We start from the raw sequence: 27,085 nt of genomic DNA, 5'->3' as shown, positions 1-27,085 counted from the left end.
TGCCGCGGAGCAGATGAGCCCGTGAGCCACAATTACTGAGCCTGCGCGTCTGGAGCCTGTGCTCCGCAACAAGAGAGGCCGCGATAGTGAGAGGCCCGCGCACCGCGATGAAGAGTGGCCCCCGCTTGCCACAACTAGAGAAAGCCCTCGCACAGAAACGAAGATCCAACACAGCCATAAATAAATAAATAAATAAATAAATAAATAAATAATTTAAAAAAAAAAAGGAGTGCTGCTTCATTAAAAAAAAAAAAAAGAGAGAGAATTTTGGGAATTGTTGAGATGATTCTAAAATGTATATGGAAGAGTAAGGGTGAATTATAGCCTGGACAATTGTAAGACAGAAGAGCAAGGAGGCTTGCCCTCCTAGATATTAGAGCTAAGTAAATAATTAAAATGGTGTGGCACTGGCAGAGATAGATAAACAGAGAATAAAAGCCTGACACAGGCCACAAATGTGTAGAAATCTATTGTATGACAGAGGTGGCACATTACCTCATTGGGGAAGGGAGTGGGGGGTGAACAAATGGGACTGCACAGAATGGTTCTCATATGTTAAAGATACAGTTGGAACCTAACTCATACTGTATAAACATCCAGATGCAGTAAGGACTTACATATGAAAAACAAACAACAAACTTAAAAATTTTTTTTGATTAATTAATTTATTTTTTGGCTGCTTTGGGTCTTCATTGCTGTGCATGGGCTTTCTCTGGTTGCGGCGAGTGGGAGCTACTCTTCATTGCGGTGCACGGGCTTCTCATTGCGGTGGCTTTTCTTGTTGCGGAGCATGGGCTCTAGAGTGCACGGGCTTCAGTAGTTGCATCACGCAGGCTCAGTAGTTGTGGCTTGCGGGCTGTAGAGCACAGGTTCAGTAGTTGTGGTGCACGGGCTTAGTTACTCCGAGGCATGTGGGATCTTCCCGGACCAGGGCCTGAACCCGTGTCCCCTGCATTGGCAGGCGGATTCTTAAGAACTGTGCCACCAGGGAAGTCCCAAATTTTAAATTCTTAATGGTAAATATAAGTAGGAAAAGATTTCCTGAATCAGACCAGGCAATGACTATTTAACAAAAGACTGATGAATATGAATATATTAAAATGTAAAATGTTTGTTCATCCAGTGACACCTTAAAACACAAGCTAAAAATTGGGAGAAGAGATTCGCAATATGTGCAACCTCAAAGGTTAGTAACATGAGTGCATAAAAAACTTCAAATTTAGACAAAAACCACAAAAAACACTGTAGAGGAATGGAAGAAAATTAAGAATGAGCTTTTCACAGAAGAGGAAACTCCTATGAATAAAGCCACGTGCAACATTCGTGTTCAGGAAGTGCAAGATCCCAACCAGATATCACTCTACACACTAGCAAATAATAATAAGTCTGACCACACCAAGGGCCAGAGAGGTTACACATCTATGGGATCTCGCATATATTTCTGGTAAAGGTATAAACTGGTGCTGCTGTTTTGGGAAAAGTCTGGCACTGCTACTGCCAAGCTCCTGCAGTCACATACTCTGACCCAGCAGTCCCTCCGGCTGTTGAGATTCTGGGAGGGAGAAAGGGCACAGTGACAGAGACCAGTGAGAACGCTGATGTCAGAGTCGATCAAAGAGGCTGGCTGTGGGTGTGGAAAGCATCTTTCCAACGCGAGAGATATTTAAATCGACAATAGACTAGAACATGAACTTGACATAAAATCATATCCAAATGGCCAATAAACATACTAAAATGTGCTCAACCTCTTAGGCATTAAGAAATCACTATAAGCACAATGAAGTATCCCTGCATACTCGCTACAATGGCTAAAATGTTGAGAAGGATGTGGAGCAACTGGAATTCTCATGCGGGCCTTGTGGGTGTAAATTTGTACAACCACGTTGGAAAATATGTGGCTTTATACCAGGAGACCCAGCCAGTCTATTCCCGGGCACACACACAACAGAAACGTATAGAAATGTGTGCACCACAAGCCATGTACAGAATGCCTGTACTGCTCTGTGATACATAGGAGAGTTGGGAAGAGAGTAGATCAGAGTTCTCATGAAAAGGAGATTTTTTTTCCTTTCTTTTTATTGTACTGTGTGAGACAATGGATGTTAACTAAATCTATTGTAATCATTCACAAAATATGTGAATCAAACCATCACGCTGTATACCTGAAACTTATACAATGATATTTGTCAATTTTTTCTCCAAAAAATTGGAAAAAAAAAAGAAAAGAGAAAAGAATGCCCATAGCAGCACAATTCACAATAGCCAGAAACAGACAACAGCCCAAATACCTCTCAACAGTGAAATGGATGAATTCTGGCATATTCACAAAGTGAAGTCGTATATGGCAACGAGAACAAACGTACTACAAATACACACAATTTGGATGACTCTCAAAGTATAATCTTGAGCCAAAAGAGACCATCCCAGAAGGTATATTGTGTAAGGCTCACTCATTATAAAGTTCGAAGCAGAGACGAGGTTGGTGTGAGGGTCGGAGAGGAGAGGAGTGATGGGCAAGGACACGGGTGCTGGTCAGGTTCTATTTGTCCATCAGAGCAGAGATCACACCAGTATGTCCACTCTGTGACAAAATATCACTCCTACACTTAGGATTTGTGCCTTTTACTGTATGCTTGATATATTTCAGTTCAAAGTGTACATTTAAATGGAGAGATTTAGGAGAACCGACAGACAGTTGGATGGAGAGGGACGGAAAGAGTCTAGTGTGACTCTGAGGTTTTGGCCTGAGGAACCAGGTCACTGGAGTCCCCTTTCCTGAGATGGCAAACAGCAGAGGAAAGGCCAGACTGGGAAAGTGAGGGGAGGTCAAGTTCAGTTTGAGACAGGCTGTGATGGAGGAGCTGAACGGGCTGTCAGGGAAGATGTCAAGTAGCCACCTAGCTAGTCAAGTCTGGAGCCTGGGGGGAAGTCAGGGCTGCAGATGCAGTTTGGAAGTGTTTGTCCTGCAGATAGACTCCAAGGCCATGAGCCTGGAGGAAGTCTCTGCAGGAGAGAGGGTGGAGAGAAGAGGGAGGTTCCAAGTGAAACCATGTAACTCAGACTGGGGCTTGAACCTATGGGCTGGGACTCGAACCCAGCCAAAACCCAGACTGGGGCTTGAACCCACAGTCTTTTAACTGAGATCACACACCTGGTCTCAGGACTTAATGAAGCTCAGATTCTTGGTGTCTCATCACAGAAAGAATTCAGTGAGAGACAAAGAGATAGGTAAGAAGTGGATTTATTTAGAGAGAAACACACTGCACAGACAGAGTGTGGGCCATCTCAGAAGGTGAGAAAGGCACCAGGGTATGGGGTTGTCAGTTTTTATAGGGATGGGTAATTTCATAGGCTAATGAGTGGGAGGGGTATTCCAGCTATTTTGGGGAAGGGGTGGGGATTTCCAGAAATTGGGCCACTGGCTACTTTTTGACCTTTATGGTTGGCCTTGAACTGTCATGGCACCGGTGGGTGTGATATTTAGCTTGCTGATATGTTACAATGAGTGTATACTGAGGCTCAAGGTCCACTAGAGGGACTTCCCTGGTGGTCCAGTGGTTAGGACTCTGCGCTTCCACTGCAGGGAGCACGGGTTCGATCCCTGGTTGGGGAACTAAGATTCCATATGCTGCATGGTGTGGCCAAAATTAGACACACACACACAAGTCTAGTGAAGGTCGACTCGTCCGCCATCTTGGACTTATTTGGTTCTAATCAGTTTATGTCCTGTCCTCGGGCTATGTCATTCTTTTAAAGGTTGTGCCCTGCCCTCTTCCCTCTTGTTTCACAAGGACTGAGTAGGCAAAAGGGCACTCCAACACTTAGCCTGGTGAAGGCTAAGAGCCACAATTAGACCCAGGGGCAGCCAGAGGGGCAGGAAAGAAACCAGGAGAGTGTGGAGTCCACAGGCCAAGTGGTTTCAAGGAGCAGGGAGTGACCAACTCTGTCTAAGGCTGCTGAGAGGTCAAGATGAGAGCTGAGAATGGACCACTGGATTCGGCAGCATGGAAGCATTGGTGAACTTGTCAAGGGCAGTTCCATGGAACAATGGCATCTGAAGTCTGGAGGAGGGAGGACAGAATGGGAGGGAAGGATGTGGAATGCAGACGGGGCTCTTCCATGAATAGGGCAGGAGGTGGAGGAGATGGTGGGGCCAAAGGATTTGTAGACAGGAGTTGCTACTGCATGTTTGTGGAGGGGAACAGTGGCAGAAGAGAGGAGACAGTTATTGCAGCCATGTCATTGGGTAGGTGAAGAGGGACAGGATTGCCCTATACTCAGTGCTTTACCTGCCAAGTGGAGGGCAAGATTCAAGCAAACAGAGAAAGGCATCTGGCAGATAAGGTTTTGCTTGAGGAGGCAAATGTCCTTGCCTTCCTCCTTCCTTTACCTGGCTCCAGGGCAAGTGGGTTCAAAGGTTTCTACCAGGAAACAGATCCTTGCCAGGGCGGGGGCAGGGAGGCGTTGGGCTGGGCAGTGTGGGGTGGGGCACCCTCCTCCCCAACCGCTAACGCTTACTCAACCTCTGGCAGCAGCGAAAACCAGTAAGTAGGTGCCTCAGACCACAGCAGAGCTCAGAGAAGACACCGGAATCAACCAAAGAGACAGCATGGTGAAGTTTGCACCCTTGTCCGTGCCATGGGAGCGCAGGATGCAAACCTTTGTGGTCCTGCAGTGGGTTTTCTCCTTTCTGGCTCTGGGTAAGGCGGGCTGGGCTGGGGGGACGGGAAGCCATGGGATTCTTCATCTCACCTGCTGGCGCCAGACTGGGTAGGGACTGCTCCCCCCAGGGCTAGTGTTCAGCCTGTACACTGATGCCACTACATTGGCGTTAAACTGTGGGCGTACTCTTTACAGACTGGTCAATAGCCATTTCACACACCCACACACAAACATGCACGTGCACGCGCACACACACACACACACACACACACACACACACACAAATACCATACACATACCCCATGTCCTCTCTCAGAAGCTCCCCGAAATTTTACAGCTAAAGCAAGCCTCCAGTTCCCTGCCCTTAGCATCCCTGATGATTGACCTGTGTCTCTGCCCTAAGGGTTGTTAAAACATTTAAAATATCCCCGGTTACCCCATTCCACAGATGAGCAGAGAAGCTAATTGCCTTAAATGTCCAAGGCTGTAGGTCTGGGCTTCTCCTACTGCCAGAGGAGGAGAGGGAAGGCAACAGAGGGAGGAGAGAGGGCTGAGGGCATGGGAGGAGGTGTGGAGCAGGGGCAGGAGGCGACAAGTCGACAAGTAGGCTGCCTCCTGGGCATGGGGCACTGGGGGCCCAGAGCCAGGTGGGCTGAGACCTGGGGATTACAGGGGATGAGGGACATCTTGCCCAGCTGGCCTTGGGAGAGCTTTCCCAGCAGGAGTGTGTCTGACTGTCCGTGCCCACCCCCAGCCCAGCCCGGGATCCTGGGAATGTCAGGAGCAGCACGGGGAGGTCAAGCAGCGCTGGGGCTGGAGCTAGAGGGAGGGTCGCTGAGCAAAGGGATCTGAGCCCACTCGTGCCAGGAGCAGGAGCTTGTACCTTGTCCCTTATCCTGGGGACAAAGGGGAGCCCAGAAGGCTTTTTGGTACAGGAGTGACAAGGTCCAATCTGTGTGGGACAGGTCTCAGTGCCTGAAGTCTATGGATCTGCTGTGTTTGGGGTGTGGGGCGTAGACCAATAGCAGGTAGTAGCTGCCAGCTAGATCGGGGTCCCCAAGTTATGTGGCATGGGCCAAATCCAGCCCACTGGTTGCTTTTGCATTTGTACAGCCCATGAGCCAAGAATAGTTTTTACATTTTAAATGTTGGCGTAATTCAAATGATTATGTGCCTGTGTAATACCCTCCAAGTTGCCCCATATAGCCTCAGAGTCTAAAATATTTACAATCTGGCCCTTTAAGAAAAAGATTGCCTCCCCTGGTCTGGCAGTGGGTGGAAAGAAAGGGCCCCTTTTCAAAGATACTTAGGAGATGAGTGCACAGGGTGGGATTTACAGGCTGGCAGGAGAGTAAGGGCTTCCAGTGGGGGAGTAAACACCACACATGTTGTGAACAGCTGGCTCACGCTGGACATAGAGCAGGCATTTTGGGGAGGGGCAAAGAAGTGGCCGGAGAGGTCAACCAGGACCTGTCACTGAGGACTCAGGGCCCAGAAACAAATACTTTACAGTGGGTTACATGTTTACTCTGTTTCCTTTCCACTCCTCTATAATTCACACACCCACACAGGAAGAAGGTAAGCTCCATTCAAATAGTTGGTCTTGTTCTCAGCTGCATCTCCAGCTCCTAGCAGAGTTGGTGTTGATAAATGTTGAATGAATGAATGTTGGGAGCATGATGTAGACAAAAGAGTAGAATTGAATGCCAGGTCCCAGCCTACTAGCTTGCTGTGGGACCTTAGCCAATTTGCATACCCTCTCTGGGTCTCAGTAAAGTGGGTTCTTACATTTTTTCCCCCTTGGTGTTACAAGGTGAAAGAAGGTGTCTCCCTTCCTAAGGGACTGAAAAGATCCCCAAGTTTGGGTTTTGCCTGCTGACAGGAGTTAAAAGGTGACCTCAGGGTGAGGGGGATGGTGGAGAGTTCTTTCTGTCAAGTGCAAGTTCCTCTTGTATGGGTTTTTTCCTAACCTTAACATGCTATGTTAGTTATAAAAATGAATATGTGCTGTTGTAACACATCCAAACAAAATAGGTATCCTAAAAGTGAAAGACTTCCCCAAATCCTACCCTCCAGGGAGCCACTATTTTTATTTATTTATTTATTTATTTATTTATTTTGGGCCGTACGCATCGTGGCTTGTGTGAAAGCAGCCGTGAACGGAGTCCTAACCACTGGACGGCCAGGGAATTCCCTCCAGGGAGCCACTATTAACAACTCGGTTGTATTCTCTAGAGGCGGTTTTCTGAAAGGGGGAGCGACCCACATAGAATTTTGATTTTGCCCAAGGGCAGAGAGTCCTAGCTGAGGTTCTTTATCATTTTCTCACATTAAATATTTGTTATGTAAATAAAAATGATAAAATCTAAGTCAACTGCCAAGCCATCCTTATCCCTTATCTCCTGGCACCTGCCTCCTCCCTCCAGATCTGCAGGTGTCCTTCCATCCTCTATGCGTGGGCATCACAAGGGTGGACATGTTATTCTTCATGCAAATGGTGGCATTTCATTCCCACTCTTCTGCAACTTTCCCTTTCAAATTTTTTATTAAAAAAACTTAAAGGCAAACAAAAAAGTGATCAACTCACCAGGAGTGTGGTTCGTCCTTTTTCTGAATCCTCCAGGAATCACGAGGCTGATGTGAGAGAATGGGTTCCAGCAGCCATTGGCCAGCAGGCCTGGGAAGGAGGGGAAATGCCTGGAGGGGAGCTGCCTGCGATGGCAGTGACTCAGGGCTACCGCTCCTTCCGGCTGTTTAAGAGACGCCAGATGAATGGGTTTGAGTGTGAAGCCTCCCCATTTTTCATTATTAGTAACTAATTCAATGCTATTTTAAAATAAAGTACAGAGGTGGAAGAAACCCAAGTGTCCATCGGTCCATTGATGGATGAATGTATAGCAAATGCTGCAAATAACACAATGGAATGTTATTCAGCCATAAAAAGGAAGGAGTTTCTGAAACATACAACAACATGGATGAATCTTGAGGACGTTGTGCTAAGTGAGATAAGCCAGTCTGTCTCACATACACACACACACACACACACACACACACACACACACACACACATATTTTATGATTCCTCTTATGTGGGGTTTGTAGACTAATCAAATTCATGGAGACCTAAAAGAGAATGGTGGTTGGCAGGGGCTGGGGTAGGGGGACATGGGAGTTTTTGTTTAATGGGTACAGAGGTTCAGTTTGGGAAAATGAAAAGAGTTCTGGGAATGGATGGTCACGATGGTCAATGTGAATGAATTTAATGCCACTGAACTGTACACTTAAAAATGGTTCAGATGATAAAGTTTATGTTACATATATTTTACCACCATAGAAATTTAAAAAAACAAAACAAGTGCCCCCAAACACAGCACTGGAAAGTCAGCTCCATGAGGGTAGGAATTTTTCTCTGTTGTTCACGGCTGAACCACCAACACCTGGCACATAGGTGTTCTGTGTAAAGTGAACATCTGTGAGCCCCAACCTATTTTCTCTGGCTTATGAATTTTACTACTGTTCAGACTGGGTCAAAAGTCCCCTTCTCCTGGAAGCCTGCCAGGAATGACAGACCCAGTCTACCCCACTTTCAGATGCAATACAACCGGAGGCTGACATTTCTAAGAGTGTGGGTGCATGGTGTTGAGTGGAAGGAATGGGATGGGGAGGGAGAAATATTCTCTGGGAATGATGTTCCATTAGCATCAGGTTAGGGTCAGCCCCACAGACCCCCTGACCCTGAGATGAAGCCAGGATTAGCTTGCAGCAAGGGACTTGGAATCGTAGGTAAGAAGGTATTTCCTCACTTGGCCTGGTCCTAGCCATGCTGCACCCCAACCCATGGGCCAGCCACAAGTTGGCCTCTTCTGTCCTCCCTCCTTCACCAGGAAAGGGCATGGCAGGAAGAGGAAGCAGCATAAGCAAAAGCTAAGAGATTGAAGGAACTCAGTCTCTCAGTGTAGGTACACTGAGCAGTTTCATGTGGCCGGAGCATGGGGTGCATGTGGGTGAGTGAGGCCGGAGTGGGAGGGGGATCAGACCAGCCGTGGGGAGCCTGAATGCCAGGCTGAGCTACATGGGCTGTTTTTAAAGTTATGAGAAAACCATGGAAGGACTTTAATTAGAGGCGGGATCTGGCAGGATTTATCTATGGAAAGATGGGCGAGAGTGGACAGAGAGAGGGCTGGGCAGAGAGAATGTCTCCTTTTTCTCTGAGGGCCCAAAGGGTGGAAATGAGAAACAGTTAAACTAGTCACTTCTCCCCCAGGCATTTATTGAGCACCTGGTGAACACAGATGCTTAACTGGACAGAGAGGAGGTGGAGGGGGAAGACTGGAGTGAATGAGGCAGCCTGGTGCAGTGGGAAAAAATGAGTTTGGAGCTAGGCCTACCTGGCTTCAAATCCAGGCTCCCAGTGTGACACTGCATGGGCTGCATTCCTTCCTCTTTGAAGGCAGGGGAGGCCGACCCCTTCTCCCTGGGGTGAGGGCTGGACAGGACAGTGCTGCTAGTGATGGGCATAGGGGGAGAAATCCTTCCTTCACCCCTCTGACCACTGATGGTTCCTGCTTCCTTCCCCAGCCCAGATCTGCATTGTGGTCTTCATTGGTCTCCTGTTCACAAGATTCTGGATCTTCAGTATCCTGTATGCAACCTGGTGGTACCTGGACCGAGACAAGCCACGGCAGGGGGGCAGGCGCATTGAGGCCTCAAGGCGCTGGGTCATATGGAAGTACATGAAGGACTATTTCCCCGTCTCAGTGAGTAATGGGGCTGGCTGGGGTGTGGCCAGGACCATAGTGCCCCATGTGTCCGTGGGGAAGTGTGGCCCTGTGTGCAGTGAGCAGAATACTGGGCTGGGAGGTAGGAGCCAGGCTTCCACCACTATGTGGCCTGGGGAAGAGTCCAGCTTCTGTCTGGCCACGGTTTCCCACCTGCAGGGATGTGGGGCCAGTATGAGGACTGATGAATGAACAGGATTTGAAGGAGCTCTGTGGGCCATGTAGTGTGGCACACATGTGTATCTTATAGGTATAAACCCCTCAGTAGCCATGCTTGGGGGTGAAGGTAATAAACTTAAGGTCCTAAGAGACCCTCTAGCCCCACACTTCATAAGAGGAGGAGACTAACCCCTAGAGAGGGACAAGGATGTGATCAAGTTCACATACAAAGTTCTTTTACTGGTTTAAAGTTTGTACATTGTCAGTTTAAAGGGACAGGGTAGAGGACCCTGTACTTGTTCTCAGATTCTGCCCCTCACTCTGGTATGTTAGGCATCCTTGGACAAGGCCTTGCCCCATTCTAAATCTTAGTTTACAAATGTATCCCATGAGCACACTGATCCCTCCCACTTGAGTGCTTTTGAATCTCTGACTTTCTGACTCAGGGCACCTCATGGCCTTTTGGACCCTTGACTCTGGACCCAATTCAGTCCTGAGTGGAGCAGAGTCCTTGATTTGAGTGAACTGACCTTGGCTCCTTTCCTGAATCCCAGACAGACTAAACTCTTGGGCATAAGCAGCTGGGCAGGGATGATTTATTGTCCAGATAGGATGGGGACGGCAATGGGGACTCAGAGAGGTGCCAGACAGGGGCAGGTGGCCCTCCTCTGGAAACAGGAGAGAAGAAACATATAGAGTGTGGCCTCTGGAGCTGAACAGACTAGGTTCTATTATCAGTTCTGCAACATACAAGTGGTGTGACCTTGGGTGAGTTATACAGTCTCTCTGAGCCTCAGTTTCCTCATATGTAAAGTGGAGATGATGCCACATACGTCATTGGGTTGTGTGGATTCCATGAGACAGCAAGTAAAGCACTTTGTACGTTCTCAGTAAACTAGTAGTTTTTATTATTTTACTGAATCGCTGGGGATTCTGGGGAGATGTGGGCATGGCTATGGGTCTAGGGAGGACTCTGATAGCCCAGAGACCGGCTGTTCTGCCCTTCACACCTGCATGGCTTCTCCCACCCCAGTCTGGGAGCCCCACCTCTTCCTGGCCCTCCAGAAATTAGGCCCCCAGCTGGTAAAGCGATAGGGAATGGAGGAAACAGGCTCAAAGAGGGTAAACAGCTTGGCCACGTCATGGGCACTCAGCAGCAGAGTCAGAGTTCCTGCCTTGCTCCCTTCTGAGAGTTCTGGGGCCCAGCAAGGACTAGCAAGGGCTGGGCAACAGCTCGGGTACAGGAGCCCTTAGCATCCAGTGAGCAGGGCCTCCTGGGCAAAGGTAAAGGGTGCGATGGGGCAGGGCAAGGCAGGGCAACAGGGCAGGGGCTGGGCAGAGGGCAGGAAGTTGGCTGGCAGAGGCTTCCATGCTCATTAGGGGTGACAGATGTTGAAGGGCAGAGCGAGTGGGCAGTGTTGAGCCAACCTGAGGGGCCCGGGTGGGGGCAGTCTTCCTCGACCCCGTATCTGCTTCCTCTGCAGGGTGCCCTCCCAGGACCTTGTCAGCAGAAACGAGCAGGGTTTGCTGGGTCCCGAGGGAAGCCATGGGAATGTCATGGGCAGAGTCCCTCATCCCCACCCCAGGACCTCTGAACTTTGAGATTCTGAATTCCCATCCCTCCCTCTCCTCTTCCCAGGCTCGCTCTTCTGTGCCAGGAAGGCCAGAGTCTCCATGGGAAAGTATGGCCTGTAGCCTGAGAGTGTTTGTGACATCAGCTACCAAGCCAAAGAAAACTATAAGTGGTTTCTGGCCTCAAGCAGAGCTTTGTAGATTCTGGCTCTGTGGTCTCACTCCACACTGTGAGCTAAATCCTGAGTCCACCAGGGAAGGAAAGGCGGCCTGTGAAGGGAAGAGTGCAAGCTCAGGCCCAGAAGCCTGCCACCGCGTGGTTTCTGAGCAATAGTGTGACTAAAGCAGAAGGTGCACCTGGGAATGAGGCTGGAGAGGTTTTTAGGGATAAGGTAATGGAGGCCAGTGCAGGCCATTCCGCAGAACTGGAGCTCTTCAACTGAAAGCTCTCCAGGGGGCTGTCTTCCTGCCATCCCGCGACCTCCACAGGACAGCATCTGGCTCTCTTTACAGCTGGAGCTGCTGACAGCTGCAGAAAATGAGGCTGAGCAGCTCTGTGCCTGTCCTATCCACCATCCCCCTGCTCCTCCCCCAGCCAGTTAGCTCCCCAGGAGGGTTTCTCAACCCTGGCACTACTGACACTGGTGGGACACTGGACCTGTTTTGCAGAAATTCCATGTGCACAGTGTTCAGGATTGTTGCCCACTGCAGGCCTGTGGCATCACCACCTGCAGAGGGCGGGCTGTACCACCAAGAGGGCTGCAGGGAGTGAGAAGATGAGCACTTTGACTTGCCTGTCCTGGGCTGGGAGCCTGCGGATTCTGGACCCCACCACCTCCCTGGAGACCCTCCTACTCTTCCACATACTTTCAAAGCGCAGGCCCTGCAGGGATCTTAGGGTGGCCAGGAGGTAGGGGGTCCCGGATAAGGAGTCCCCACTCTGCTGGAGCTTCCCCACATTCACAAGCCTCTGCCTTCCCTGTCAAATGCATGTGGATCCCTGGGCTTCTATAAGCTCTTACTGTGATTTTATGAACTAGCATCTAGTGGTGAATTTCAAGCAAAATTAAGGCACAGTCTCTGTGTCTTGGAGCTTTCCAACCTCACCCTTAGCCTTCCTAAAGAGCTAATGGTGGAGAATCAGGCACTGTTTCCCCCAGGAGGAGCTGGCTCCACCTCCTGTTACCCTTCTCGGCACAGCTGGTGACGTTCTGCACGCATTGTCTTGCTTTTTCACACGACAAGTGATTGTGGCATCTCCCCATATCAGGACAGGAAGAGCTATGTCGTACATCCCTATGGCTACACAGTGGCCCATGAGGGAATGTTCCATAAGTTGTCTAAATGGGCCCTGCTGATGGACATTTGAGTGGATGCTAAGTTTTGGTATTACTAAAAATAATGCTTTAGTTAATAATCTTGTTCAGATGTCATTTTGCACAAGTATGAGAAATTCTGTAGCTAAATTCCTCAGCAGTGGAGTTGCTGGCCTAAAAGGTCAGTTACGTTTTTCAATTGTAATATCGATAAATACTGCCTCATTGCATTTAGACAGGTTGTACAAAATTATTTTCCCACTAGCTGAGAAAGAGAATTCATAAGCAAGTGCTTCAGTGCAGGGAGCCAGGTATGTTTTTCAAGAAACACACCGAGATGTGTTCCTAAGGAAACACCTTTCCCAATGATAATAACCAGAATTATCTCTGCTTGTCCTTATTTTCACGTCCAATAAATCCCCACCGAATGAGTGGAAGAGGTTTGTCCTCATCTGGGAAGCAATGGCGCCTCCACCTGTGGTCCCCTCAGCCTTTCTGCAAAGGGTCAAGGGTAACCAGAGGGCATACTGGGGGGTGGGGGTTTGCAGAGATCAAGTCCAGGTCAAGGACAGGACAATTTGGGGCTGTTCAGCTTGGGTAGGGCAGACAGGATCAGACCCCCATTGCTGTCCCTTGGGTCCCACCAGGCTGCTCTGAGAGCGGGCAGCCAGGCCTCTGGGGCCCGAAGGCAACAAGAATCCTCAGGGTCATTCTGAAAATTTCAACTTGGTGACAGGATGAACATTCACGGTGCCAGAGCTGAGCCAGAGTGGAATGGACTGCTCATGCCTGGAAGTGAAAATTGCAGGGCCTGAGCAGAATTGTCAGGGAGCCTCCTGCCAGGGGCTTAGGACTTGGGCCGGGGGCCTCAGGGCCTCCAACTCTGATGGCTGTGCCTCCCAGATAACAGGGCTCTTAAAGGGCAGGCCCGGCAGTTACTGGCAGAGTGGGAAAGGGGTTGGTCACACACACAATCACTGCCCCGGCAGTAATCTTTGCACACTGAAGCCTGTCCAGTAAATGGCGGGAGCAGCATTTGTTAACTCAGCTCCTCTCCTTCCACCCTCACCCCACTTTGCCTGGAAGCTGCTAATGACAAACAGCTCTCCTCTCCCACTCCCTCTACAATATCTAGTGGTCTCCCCGGCACCCTCCATGCTGCAGGACTGACCAGACCAGGGCAGAGCTGCCAATGGCCAGGGGAAGAGGTGGATGGATGGCAATGAAGGTCTGACATGGGGGGAGCAGAGAACCACCAGGGAGACATTTGCATTGTACAGCGGGGTAAACAGGACTAGGGCCAGTCTCCAGGTCTGCACGCTCTTTCAACCACCCCTGATACATCTTGCAAATGCTCACTCCCAGGTCCTAAGCACCAAATTTTCTCATAGGGAGTTTTGTTAAAATAGGGCTCTTCAAGCATAGTGGCACCCCTGTGTGGCCCTTGATGGTGTATGAACTATACTAATTATAATTCAATGTATCAGTTATGATTATCCTGTCCTGCAGACTTGGTAATTCCATGGCACTCACGGACCTAAGCTTCTCAGCAGTCCTGGGAGGTAGGTGGGACAGGGTCAAATGCCCGCATTTGATAAATTAAAAGCCAGAGAGGGAAGCAATTTGTCCGAAGCCAGCAGCAAGTCTGAGACACAGATGGCACCACGGTCTCCCTAGATGCATTCAAACGCATATCTCCATCTTCATAAGAACCTGAGGCTCAGAGACGGGGAGCAAGTTGCTCAAGGTCACACTGGTGATGGCAGAATCAGGGAGGGCCTGAGATCCAGCCCCGACTCACGAGGTTGCTGTCCCTGCAGCTGGTCAAGACCGTGGAGCTGGACCCCTCCCGGAACTACCTCGCTGGCTTCCACCCCCATGGGGTCCTGGCGGCCGGAGCTTTTACCAACCTGTGCACCGAGAGCACCGGCTTTTCTTCACTGTTCCCCGGCATCCGCCCACATCTAATGATGCTGAACTTGTGGTTCTGGGCCCCTTTCTTCAGGGATTACATCATGTCAGGGGGTGAGTCTTCCCACCCCTGGGTAGCCCAGGAAGATGAGGGCTGGAGGCATGGAGGAGGGATTTTAAGGAGGACTTCTAACAATTCTGTACTTAATCCAAGAACATGTGTAGTGGAGAAGGAGGCTAGACCCAAGGAAGCACTTCCCACAGCTCCGTGCCCAGCAAAGAGCTCGGCAAGGGGTCGGGAAGAGGAGGAGGACTCAGCCCCAGTCCTCAGGGAACTCCCAGTTTGGGGGTGGAGCCCAGAGCACACCTCCTCCACCATCCCTGCCCCCTTCACACCATACTTGACCTTCTTCCTCTCCCCAGGGCTGGTCTCAGCAGACAAGGAGAGCGCCGCTCACATTCTGAACAGGAAGGGAGGTGGCAGCCTGCTGGCCATCATTGTCGGGGGCGCCCAGGAGGCACTGGACGCCAGGCCTGGAGCCTACAGGCTGTTGCTGCGGAACCGCAAGGGCTTCGTCAGGCTCGCCCTGATGCACGGGTATCGGGGCAGAGGGCTCTCGGTTCAGTTGGAGATCGGCAAGGATTGTATTTTAGTGGGAAGACAGCAGAGATTAATGCAGATCCTATTTTGGCAGAGAGACTTTTTTTTTTAATTTATTTATTTTATTTATTTATTTTTGGCTGCGTTGGGTCTTCGTCGCTGCACACAGGCTTTCTCTAGTTGCGGCGAGCGGGGGCTACTCTTCATTGCGGCACGCAGGCTTCTCATTGCGGAGCACAGGCTCTAGGTGCCCGGGCTTCAGTAGTTGTGGCGCATGGGCTTAGGTGCTCCGAGGCATGTGGGATCTTCCCGGACCAGGACTTGAACCCGTGTCCCTTGCACTGGCAGGTGGATTCTTAACCACTGTGCCACCAGTGAAGCCCTGGCAGGGAGATTCTCAATCCATTCACAATGAAGAGTCTGTGTTGGTGATGAAGTACTGTCTCATTCCCAAATGCCCAGAAAAGAGTCTAGAAGGGAGATTTGGTGATTAAAGGGACTAAGTGTCAAGGGTCATACTGCTGAAAGCTTGCATTAGGTCTGAGACGGAGGGGATCTGGGAGAATGGAGTTTGGGGCATTGCTTAGAACTATTCTCCTACCTTGGATCATCTTTGAAGAATACAAACTAACTGGGGCAGGTGAGATTTTTCCAAAGTTTGCAAATGTTTTTTATCCGGGAGGACTCTCTGCAGCATTCTAGTCTCCCTGTCGTGTTACAACTGCCAGGCAGTGGCCCTGAGAGGAGCTGGGACCTGCCCACAATCACAAAGCAAGGCCGTAGAAGGACTGGGAGACACCAGAGGCCTCCTACTTCTGGCCCAGGGCTCTGTTCTCTACCCCAATTCCTGGTCACTGGGTCCCTGCAGGAAGCTAGGTGACAAGCTTGCACCTTCTTGCACCTCCTAACCCTCTCTCCTGTCTCCCTCCAGGGCAGCTCTGGTGCCGATCTTCTCCTTTGGGGAGAATGACCTATTTGACCAGGTTGACAACTCTCCTGGCTCCTGGTTGCGCCGGACCCAGAACCGACTGCAGAAGATCATGCGAGTCTCCCTCCCACTCTTCCATGGCCGTGGTGTCTTCCAGTACAGCTTTGGTCTTATGCCCTACCGCCAGCCCATCACCACCGTGGGTGAGCCAAGACCCAGGCTGGGATGGGGAAGCCTACAGGGCAAGGGGCCCAGGCTGTGTGCTGCAAGGGGACATGCACATGGGCCAGACACATCTTTGACCTTGTGGAACTCACATTCTAGACTGGGAAACAGTCACACAGGCAGATATAAGGCAGTCTGGGAGGAGAACTCTAACAGAGACACAAAGAACCATAGCCACTACTGAGTACCGAGCACCTGCTGTGTGCCAGGCGCTGTACTGACTCCTTACATGCAGCAGCTCAGTTATTCCAACAACCTTGGAGGCAGGGACTATCATCCCCATTTCACTGATGGCAAACTGAGACTCAGAGAAGTTAAATCATTTCCAAAAGAACACCCTGCCCTTGAGTAACTAAGTTGAGGTTTGGTCAGGATCTATTTGACTTTTTTATTACGCCAAAGAAGGAAGGTTTAATTCGGACCAGATGATCTCATAAGGCTTATTGGAGAAGATGGATACAAGGGAAGGGCATTCCAGGTGTTAGAATTGTGTGTAAAGTAGCAATCAGCAGGCTATGAAAGAAAGCCTGAGGGATTTTCCTGTAAATAATGGGCATGGGCTTCAGTGCATGGACTTAGCACCATCTTTCCAGCTATTTGGACAGCTCATTTGCTTTCTTCTTGGATTCCACCTAGGTTCCAATGGCAAAGCTTGTAGAGAGAGGTCTGTTCATCTCCAACCACCCACTCATTTCTTAGTTGAGTACAGACTTGGTCAGCTCCCTACACCATGACTTTCCCTGGGTTGTGTGGTAATATTTTCATGAATATAATTCACAAGTGCTGCCTCCAGAGCCATTCCCAAGAGAAGAACACATAGCAGCTCCTTTCTGAGCCAGGCAGAACCAGAGGAAGGAGGTAGATAGGGCCTCCCGATTCCTCCCTAGAAAGGGGGCACTGCAGGCCAGCATGGAGAGAGAGGGGGAAAGAAGGGCGCTTGGGCTGTGGGCCGCCTCCCCCAAAGACATACAGGCGCTTCCCATCACAGTATCTGAGACTCTCAGAACCGCCTGGCCTGGAGGTTAAGAGCACATCCCCAGGGCTTACCATCTGGCACTGATTCTTCCTGGCTATGTGACCTTGAACAAGTTACTTAACCTCCTTGAGCCTCATTGCCTGGCCCGTCAAACAGGAATAATAGCAGGTTCTATCCATATAGGATTGTTAGGACGATTATAAGAGATATTGCTTGTAAATGCCAGCTGGTGGTATTGTTAATATATCAGAATCTTGGAGTTGCCCTAACATCTTAGAACTTATCACCCAAAATAGAATTGAAAGTGAGACAGTAAGAGCACTTTCCTGCACCGATGACCATTGTGGTGTGAACCCCAAGTGCCCTGCAACTCCGGTGGTTCCTGCTCTGGGCCACCTCACTCCTTTGTGTCTTGCAGTGGGGGCACCCATCGAGGTGCAGAAGACACCGCGTCCCTCCCAGGAAGAGGTGGACAACCTGCACCAGCGCTACATGAAGGAGCTAAGCAACCTCTTCGAAGCCCACAAGCTCAAGTACAACGTCCCCAGTGACCAACACTTGGAATTCTGCTAGTGCCTCCCCAGAGGAGGGGCTGCCCCAAAGGACAGGGCTGGCATTAGGGAGAATAGAGGGAGGGGCTGTGATCCCAGAAGGCTTCCCGGAGGTGTCCGTTGAACACATCTCCAAAGCCTTCGATGGCTCCTGCGTTTCTAACCCATGCCAGGCCCCGAGTCACAACTGGCAACGTGGCAGAGGAGACCAGACTCTGGCATCGGTGATTTGCACTCCTGCTGTGACCCCTCTGCAAGTAGCCCTCTCCTTGGTCTGCCCACCTGAGAAATGGGAGAGATGCTGGGAGAGAATAATGTCTGTGTTCTCCGTCCCCTGTGGTCCTGTCACTCAGTGGGCAGGAAAAATTACCAGGTTTTTCTTCCTCTGCCTTGAGTGACAGCTGCAAGAAGCCACCAGCTGCAGCCCTTTCTCCTACAATTTCCCTCGTCCTGCATCCGGCCTGTCCCAGCTCCTCCCTCCCTGAGCTGGAGAGGAGGGCGAGGCCACAAAGCCCCTGCACTCGCCCTGGGCACCTTTGAGTTTCTGAGTCCTCTGAGCCCTGAAATGGCAGCCAGAGGGGCCCAGAAGGTAGGGAAGGAGAATTGCACTCTGTCACCAGCTGAATGACCGGGGGCGGATTTCTTTGCCCTCTTTCTGAGTCTCAGTTTCCCCAAGTGACTAGGATGACCTCTGACTCTCAGCTCTGACGTCACATGGGCTGAGGGCTCCATGAGGCAACTCCTACTCCATCCTTTGTAAGTTCAGCCCTGACCTTGGTACAAAAAATGGGCTCCATAAATGTCAATTCATCAAATGAAAGATTCTATTTTACTTTTTTTTCTCATCCTCCCCACTTCCACCTGGGAGCGCTGGTCAAAGCCTCACCTTTGCCCCCCAGCCTGGCCCCCCAGCCCTGCTGCCCTGTCTCCCCTTCCCAGATGGTGGATCAGATGGGCCAGAGAATGGCATGTCGCCTCTTCCTCACTGAACAGTCAACTCCAGCTTACCTCCTGTGACCTGTTCTGTAGGAAACAAGGGGGATGTTATGTAAAGACACTGGGCAGACCAGCCAGAGAACAAACGCCCTCAGGGATGGGCAGAGCTGCAGTCTCCTCTTGAAATCAGGCTGCCCTTTGACCTGGGAGAAGTTCTCAGGCATCAATATCCACCGGGGACAAAGAGCCTGCTGGGGCCCAGCCTGATGACACAGCTTGCGGGTGACGGGTGGGACAGGGGTCAGCCAGCACAGCTCTGCCAGCAGCCACGTGGCCCGGCCCAGCCTCACCCTCTCAGGCGGACTGGGCTTTGCTAGGGATCAGGAGGAGGCGAGGCGGGAACACGGGAGCTGCTGAGCGAGCAAAGCAGAGAGGAGGAAGGGGGCAGGGCACACGTGGGTGAGAAGTACTGGGCAGGGTCAGGGTCAAGGTGAGGTTTAGGGAACAGGAGGCTGAGGTTTAGGCCTTTGTGCAGCAAACTTCTATTGAGATAGAGGCGGGGCAGGCAGATAGGGTCCCTGACGATGCCTGGCCTGCTGTCTGGGGGAACTAATGTCCAGTCAAGGAGTGAAGAATTGATCCCCCAGGTAGGAAGGAGCCCTGGGAGGTGCTTGAGGTGGAGCGGGTCATGGGCCAGGTCAGAGGGGCAGTGGATGCCTCAGGCTGAATTGGGCATCTGTCTTAGTGACCCCAGAGAAGGGCAGAGTCAGCTCCCTGAGCCCCGTCCTGAGAACCTGCTACACGCTGGGCTCTGGGTGGACGCTTCACATGCATTATGTCGATGACACTTACAGTGACCTCTTCATAACAAATGAGGTTCTTGTTAGAGAGGTTAAAGAATTTTAGTCATCCTGGTCCCGATATGAAAGCTGCCTTCCCAGGCAGCTATCACGTGCTGCGCTCATCCTGTCTGGTTCTGGACTGAAGCTGCACAGAATGGCACACTGGAAATGGCAGGCGCCTGAGAGCCAGCCAGGCACACAGTACCCACCCCCCGCCCAGCGCCCGCTGCCACTGGCTGTGGGACCCCATACAGGACACATTCCCTCGTTGAGTCTCAGTTTCTTCACCTTTAAATGGTTCATCCATAAATGATCGTTGAGTAAATGCCAGCTCTTCCTCACCCCTTCCATTTATACATGCCTGGAAAAGTTTTCGAAAGAGCTGTGAAAATTCATGTCTATCACAGACCACATTTGGGCTTTTCTTGGATTCTATTTCTTCCCCTCACTCTTTGCCAGAAAGATGACCCAAGTGTTTCCCTTTTCAGTCTGTTGACCTGGTGCCACGTACGTCCAGTTACACCCTTAGTGAGAGAATGGATAGAAATAGATGGGCAGGAAGACTCCTTCTAGCAGCTCCTTTCAAAGGGGCCCTGAAAAATGCAATAAACAGCAACATATTTTGGCCCTATCAACAAAATGTCAATGCTTAAGGATCAAAGGTGCCCCCTGCCCCCCGCTTAAAAAATGTAAGAATTGTCAGAAGCCTGCATTGGGGATGCCCTAGATCAGCGCTTCTCAAAATGTCTGTGGTAAAGGACCAGATTTTGTATTTTTTGTTCCAATCCACCATTGATCTATCCATTTGTAAAATACAATATAAATTACCCCAGAAATGAAATAAGGAAACAAAGCAAACATAGTGCAAATCAAATTTTTTATTATTAGTTTCAAAACACATAAAATTACTCTGCCACATTGCTCTAACATTTCTGAACAGTTACTCCCAAATTCTGTACTTCCTTTGTCTGGCACCAGTAAGAAGCAGCTGGTGGATGCGGGCAGGTCCTCAGACCACACAAGAGCAGCACCGCCCCAGGACCTGTGGTGCTGACTCGCTGTTGACATGTAAGGTTGTTGTGAGGTGAGGTGCACAGAACCACTGGTGAACTGCCAAGTGCTGAACACGGATCAGTTGGGGCCGTGGTCTTAGCCCCTTATATCCTGGTAGGATGAGGGGCTCTGGGAAGGGAAGGACATGTCTGAAGTCACACAGCTGGAAAGTGGCCAACACAGGGCTGGTCTTAGCTCTCATCTAGGGCTCTTCCAGTCTGCCTTGAGGATGGACACTGGAAAATGCCACCTAGCTGCACCTTTAAGGAAGGACGCGTGGCTGCAGCTGCAGAGCTACCTGCGCAGGGGCAACTGATCCTAGACTGATCCAGGCAGGATGTAAGCCTCGGCCACTTTAGCGCAAATCAGGGCAACTTGGATGGGCCATTTCAGTTCACCTTCTCCCTGTTCCCAATTCCACTGCCTTCCCTTCCTCTTACAGGTGTTGTCCCCAAGGCTCTCCTTAACAAACATCCTGCAGACTAAACGCCATCTCAGAATCCGCTTCCTGGAGAACCTACCCTGAGACATCAGGCATATATGAAAAATGAATTCCCAATGTGAGGCTCAGAGAGGTTAACTGACTTGTCCAAAGTCACTCAGATTTTAAGTGCTTTTTACGCTTGCAGAGCCAGGACTTGAACACAAGTCTGACTGCAAAGCTTGAACCATTTGCCTTGTGAGTGTGACCTCCTGACTACCAGCTTGGAAACAAAGGGCAGAGGGAGAAAAGTTAGATTTAATTTGTTAAATTCAAAGTAACTCTAATTTATACAAAATGACACACCATTTTGGAAGACTTTTTGGCAGTTTCTGACAAAGTGAAATATAGGCTTATTGTATAACACAACAATCATGCTCCTAGGTATACACCCAAGGGTTTTGAAAATAAGTCCACACAACAATCTGCACATCAATATCTATAGCAGCCTTATTCATAATCTCCAGTAATTGGAAGCAACCAAGATGTCCTTCACTGGGTGAATTGAGAAACATACTGTGCTACATTCATACAATGGAACACTGCTCAGAAATAATGAGAAATGAGCTATTCACACAGCAACATGGATGAATCATAAATACATTTTGTTAAGTGAAGGAAGCCATAGAAATGGCTACACTGTATTTTATTCCATTCATACGATTTTCTGGGAAAGGATAATTATAGGAAGGGAAAATAGGTTAGCAGAAGTCAGGGATTTAAGGCATAAGAGCCTCTGATGGGGGAACCAGGGGAGTTCTTTAGGGTGGTACAACAAATCTATGTGGTACTGTAGGGTGTATACATGACACTATGCATTTGTCAAAACCCACAAATAGTGAACCTTAAAATACAGAAATTAAAATTTAAAAATCGGGACTTCCCTGGGGGTCCAGCGGTTAAGACTCTGTGCTTCCACTTCAGGGGGCACGGGTTCAATACCTGACCAGGGAACTAAGATCCCACATGCTGCAGCAGCGTGGCCAAAAACAAACAAATAAAAAACTTAAAAGTCAACCAAGAAGTTGATGGATCCCAGGATAGAATGCAGACTGTGACAGAAGAATCTTAACTGAATTACAAATGTATGAGAAAATTTCACTGAACTGAATGGAGAAAAAGGACTGACGAAAGTAACGTTGGAAAATAGTGTATTGACTGGAAACTGCCAAATTATAAATATGGGTTAGTATACAGACCTGTATTTCCAAGCTCTGTCTTCTGAGAGAGCCTAAAAGAAATGTCACCCCAGTAGCAAGTAGCATAGAGCCCAAATCACCGTTTCTAATACATTTTCTAATTCCTGAGATACTTGGAGAAATGACTGATGCTAAGGTAGGGCCAGACTATAAGATGAGGCTGAAGCATCTTATAGTGCCAGAGTAAGGGAATGCTCAAAACACAAAATGATGAGAGCATCTCAAAGAAACACAGGAGCCAAACTGGGAAAGCTCCCAAGGGCCATGACTGGAACAATTTGATCAACAAAACGAATAACATACTCTTTGGATTATAATCCAAAGTATAAAATAAATGTCCACAGTACTTACTGATATGAATATGACTGATTAATGAATACATAGGGTAGAAGAGACAGCCTCCCTTATGGAAGAATCCCAAGTAATTCATGTAGACATTGTCCTCTCAAGGAAGTAGAGCACAACCCTCACCCACTTGAGTTGGGGTAAGACTAGTAGCTTGTTTCCATGAGTCGACTATGGAAAGAGCTGGGGACAGGGGAGGAACAGGGAGTAACTGCACAATAGAAAACCTGGCAAACACTACCTCACGGTCACCAGGTGATCAAGGTCAACATTATCAGTGATGTCATGTTGACAGTATGTACCCTTGATACGATGTGATGAGAATGGCACTTCTCTTCCATGGTCTGCATCTCTAAACACCATAACCCCAGTCTAACAAAGAGAAGAACATCATATAGATCCAAATTGAGTGACCTTCTCCAAAATACCTGAGCTGTACTCCTCAAAACTAAAGGTCATCAAAAAACTAGGACTGAGAAACCATCACAGAGCAGAGGACACAAAGAACACGTGATGAATAAATGTAATGTGGTATCTTGATTGGAATCCAAGAACAGATAAAGGTCATTAGGAAAACCTGGTGAACTTTGAATAAGTTGTGGAGTTTAGTTAGTAATAATGTACCAATCTTGTCTCTTAGCTGTAACAAATGTACCAGAGTAAAGTGAGGAAACTGGGTGAGGGGTATAGAACTCTGTATACTGTCATTGCAACTTTTCTTTAAATCTACAACTATTCTAAAATTAAAATTTGATTTAAATTAAGAAGAATTCTGGGGCTTCCCTGGTGGCGCAGTGGTTAACAATCCGCCTGCCAATGCAGGGGACACGGGTTCGATCCCTGGTCAGGGAAGACCCCATGTGTCGCAGAGCAACTAGGCCCGTGCACCACAACTACTGAAGCCCGCGTGCCTAGAGCCTGTGCTCTGCAACAAGAGATGCCACTGCAATGAGAATCCCGCGCACCCCAATGAAGAGTAGCTCCCGCTCACCGCAACTAGAGAAAAACCCACACGCAGCAACAAAGACCCAACACAACCAAAATTAAATTAAATTAAATTAAAATTAAAAAAAGAAAAGAAAAATTCTGTCAGATGCTGTATTAGCTTTCCGAGGCTGCCGTAAAAAATGACCAAAAGCTTGGCCACTTGAAACAAGAGATATTTATTTTCTCTCATTTCTGGAGGCCAGAAGTCTGAAATCAGTTGCACTATGTCAGTTTACAAATGGTTGGCAGGGCCATGCTCCCTCCTGAGAGTCTAGGGGAGAACGTGTTTCCTTACCTTTTCCAGCTTCTAGAGCTACACGTATCCCTGGGCTAGCAGGCTCCTTCTCCGTCTTCAAAGCCAGAAAATAAGTATCTTCAAATCTCTTTCTCTGTTTCCGTTGTCACATCACCTTCTGCTTTCTGGATTTAGTCAAATCTCTCTCTGCCTGTTTTATAAGGATACATGTGATTCCATTTAGAGCCCATCCAGATAGTCCAGGATAATCTTCTCATCTCAGGATCCTTAGTTTAATCACATATGCAAAGACCCATTTTCTCCACATATAAGGTAATATGCACAGGCCTAGAGATTAGGAAACAGATATCTTTGGGGGGACCACATTTTAAGCCCACCACAGATGCCAATCAAGTTATTCATTCCCTTGGAGCCTCAGATTCCTCATCAGGGAAATTTATGTATGCAAATATATGTAAATTAGGAAAGCTGATCTCCCCCTGGACCACTAACTGGGGACGGGAGGAGTCTGAAGAGCATCTTGTCCTGGGCAGATGAGTCCTGACACTACTACACGTTAGCCAGGGTCCACGGTGATAAGAACATGGTAGCATAGGGAAAGCCCCAACTGGGAAGCCTGAGACTTGTGTTCAAATCCCAGCTCTGTTGGTAACTTGCAAGTCACTTTCCATATGTGGAATATTTTGCATTTCCTGGAAACTCATGTATATTAGTCCTGCCCTGGGGGAGGGCCGGGGAGGGACCTCTCAGATCCCTGTAACTGTGAGATGTTATAATTATAGACCTTCACTTTCCTGGGGTCTTCCTATTGCTAAAGCATTTTGGTCCCTCCTAGTAACAAGGGTGATTTTCACTGAGCCCCCTAGAAGTAGTGTGGTGTCCCAAGGGAGTGGCAGGCTGTTGGAGGTCTATTGTGGAGGGGGAGGGGAGATCCTCTTTGTTTCCCAGTTGCTTCCACCCAGGCCCACTGGTCTAGACCAGGGTCAGCAAACTACACTCTGTGTCTGAACGACCTGTGAGGTACGAATGACTTGTCCAGATGAACATTTGCCATCATTTGATTGTAGGGAACTCTGACTGAGCCCCAGTTAGGTGAAATGTCATCCTCCAAAAATTCTGCCCTTCTCATTAGTAGACCCGTAATACAAAAAACTATACTCAATTATTTACTTTGAATTTTGTCTATTATAATTTTGTGACCATTTCTTTCCTCTCTTGTTAGATGACTACTGCATAGAGTCCTTCCTTTGCCTCTTGGCCTGCAAAACCCCCATCAGTCCCCACTAATCGGCTGCCCTACATTCCACTCAAATCAGTCTCAAGCCATCCCCAGATCCACCCTGCACTTTGGAGCCAGAAGGACCTCCCCAGTGTAGGTCTGACAACATCAGTCCCCTGATGAAACTGCCCAGTGGATTCTCTGTGCCCTCAGGATGCCTCTAGCCCCTTGGCCGGCTTACTGCCCTTGCAGTGTGGGCTCTGCCTTCCTTGCCAGCTGCTCCCTGCCCTCCTCCAGCCTTGCTGAGCTTCTGCCAGTTCCCTAAGACATAGAGCTTCCCCTAGCGTCAGCATTTTGCAACAAGGTGTTGCCTCTGCGGGAAAGACCTTTTACCCAAATGTCATTTGTCTTGGTCTTTCAGGAGTCCTTTCAGACACCACCTCCTCCAGAAAACCTTCCCTGATCCCACCCCCTCCAGGCTGTCAGGTGCCTCCTCTGGGCTACCATAGTCCCCTGATTCCTTTCAGCAGAGCAGTGACCAAGCTTTTTAAATATCTATGGCCTCCATCAGCCTGGGAGCCCCTCTGAGCCAGGGTCATTCTGATTCTGCACTGATGGCCCTTGCTTCCCACTGGCTGTGCTCCTGCTGGCTCTTGCCATTTGGGGAGGATGCAGGCTACATGTCAGGGGCTGGGGCTGCACGTTAGGAGCCCCATTTCATTCCTTCCATGACTGCAGGTCCTCATCTGTACAATGAGGCCGAGAGGCCCCTGGTTCTCGAAGGACTAAGACCTGGGTCCAAGGTGTGATTTGAACAGTGGGAAGATGGACTGGGCAGGGGGCAGCAGCTGAGCTTCCAGATGCTTTTATCAGTGCTCCACAAGCAACACCAGACAGCCAAGCGTGGGTTCTGGGACTGTGTGATCTGAGCAATTCCAGCCAAAGTTCGCCCTTCAGCGGCCAGCTGCAATCAGCCAGGCCCTGGACTCTGCCCAACCCCCTACCTCCCCCTCCCCGGAGAGCCAGGAATAAAAAGGACCTGGCTGGCCATGTGTCTGGCGTGAGCTCAGGGATATGCAAGCAAGCGTGAAAATCTATGGATATGTGTCTGCAGGAGTATCAATGTGTGTATATGTGCCTGTGTATAAGTATATAGCCTGCACACACCTGTCTGTTACTGGCTCGTGTGTCTGAGTGTGCCTGGGTGTGTGTGTGACTCCGTGCACGTGCAAAGCAAGAGTCAAAAAGCAGGAGGAGAGTCAAGCCCCTCAGTCCTGCCAAACTGTGACATCCTGCTCCCTGGGACTCCCCTGACGCTGTACCCTCCAGTCTCACTCCAAAGCTCCGACTCACCTGCAGCTTCAGGCTCCCAGGCCATCAGTGTCCTCACCCCTTCTCCTGTCCATCCAGCGCTGCTGGGAAAGACCCGGGATCCTGAAATGTGAGGATGAATCCTGAGGGTGGTGTGCGGACACAGTTGGTGCTCCACCAGATTCCCTTCGCCACGACTCTGCACCCCGTTCTGGGTTCTGTCAACCTTTCCTTCTAACACCTGCCCCTGCACCTCTCCTGGGCTTCCTGGCTCTACTGGGGACACAGTCCCACGTGCAGAGTAGGGGAACACCGTGAGTTCACATTCCCCCTCCTGCCCCGTGCACCCAGGCAGCCCACAGCCCAGACTGACTGGGGAAAGCCAAGCTCCTTGCTCTAAGCGGTAACACGCTTGGGGCATCAATTTTGCTGCCCTGCCAGATGGGGCTGAGGCCGCTCCTGATGTGGATCATGCCCTGCTTAGCTGCTTCCCCTTCCTCGCTCTGCTGCCCCAACTTCTTCTCCAGCTCCTCCCGTGGGCATGTCCTCAGCAAACCAGGCTCACTGCGCTCCTATCCTATGTCAGGGTATGCTTCTGGGGAACATGGCCTAAATCAGGGAGCTGGGCTTAGAAAACACTGACCCCAACTACCTCCATGCAACCCGGCTGAACAAGGAGCATGGTGAGCCCACAAGGGGACGTGTGTCTCCAGCGGCTCCTCTTGGCCTGCTGCACCCTACCCTCCTCACTGTAGCCGCCCCCCCAACTCCCCATCT

The 27,085-nt window shown here is 49.7% G+C and overlaps 1 protein-coding gene across 2 annotated transcripts; it reads left to right on the top strand.

Annotated features, from left to right (window-relative positions):
- The first annotated feature begins 274 nt into the window (after positions 1-274).
- On the top strand, positions 275-19,057 carry MOGAT2 (monoacylglycerol O-acyltransferase 2). 2 transcript variants are annotated; one of them, XM_082477847.1, is made up of 6 exons: positions 275-4,700; positions 9,241-9,419; positions 14,308-14,512; positions 14,822-14,996; positions 15,931-16,130; positions 17,547-19,057. In XM_082477847.1, exons 1-6 carry the CDS (start codon positions 4,610-4,612, stop codon positions 17,699-17,701), a joined length of 1,005 nt encoding a protein of 334 aa, XP_082333973.1. In that variant the 5' UTR covers positions 275-4,609; the 3' UTR covers positions 17,702-19,057. The 2 variants fall into 2 exon arrangements, with proteins under 2 accessions (XP_082333973.1, XP_082333972.1); XM_082477846.1 differs by lacking the exon at positions 17,547-19,057 and having other exon boundaries at positions 14,308-16,002.
- The last annotated feature ends 8,028 nt before the right edge of the window (positions 19,058-27,085 follow it).

Source organism: Balaenoptera physalus (genome assembly GCF_965194825.1).
Source record: "Balaenoptera physalus genome assembly, chromosome: 10".
In the NCBI taxonomy this organism is placed as follows: domain Eukaryota; kingdom Metazoa; phylum Chordata; class Mammalia; order Artiodactyla; family Balaenopteridae; genus Balaenoptera; species Balaenoptera physalus.
This window is presented reverse-complemented; position numbering and strand designations above follow the sequence as displayed.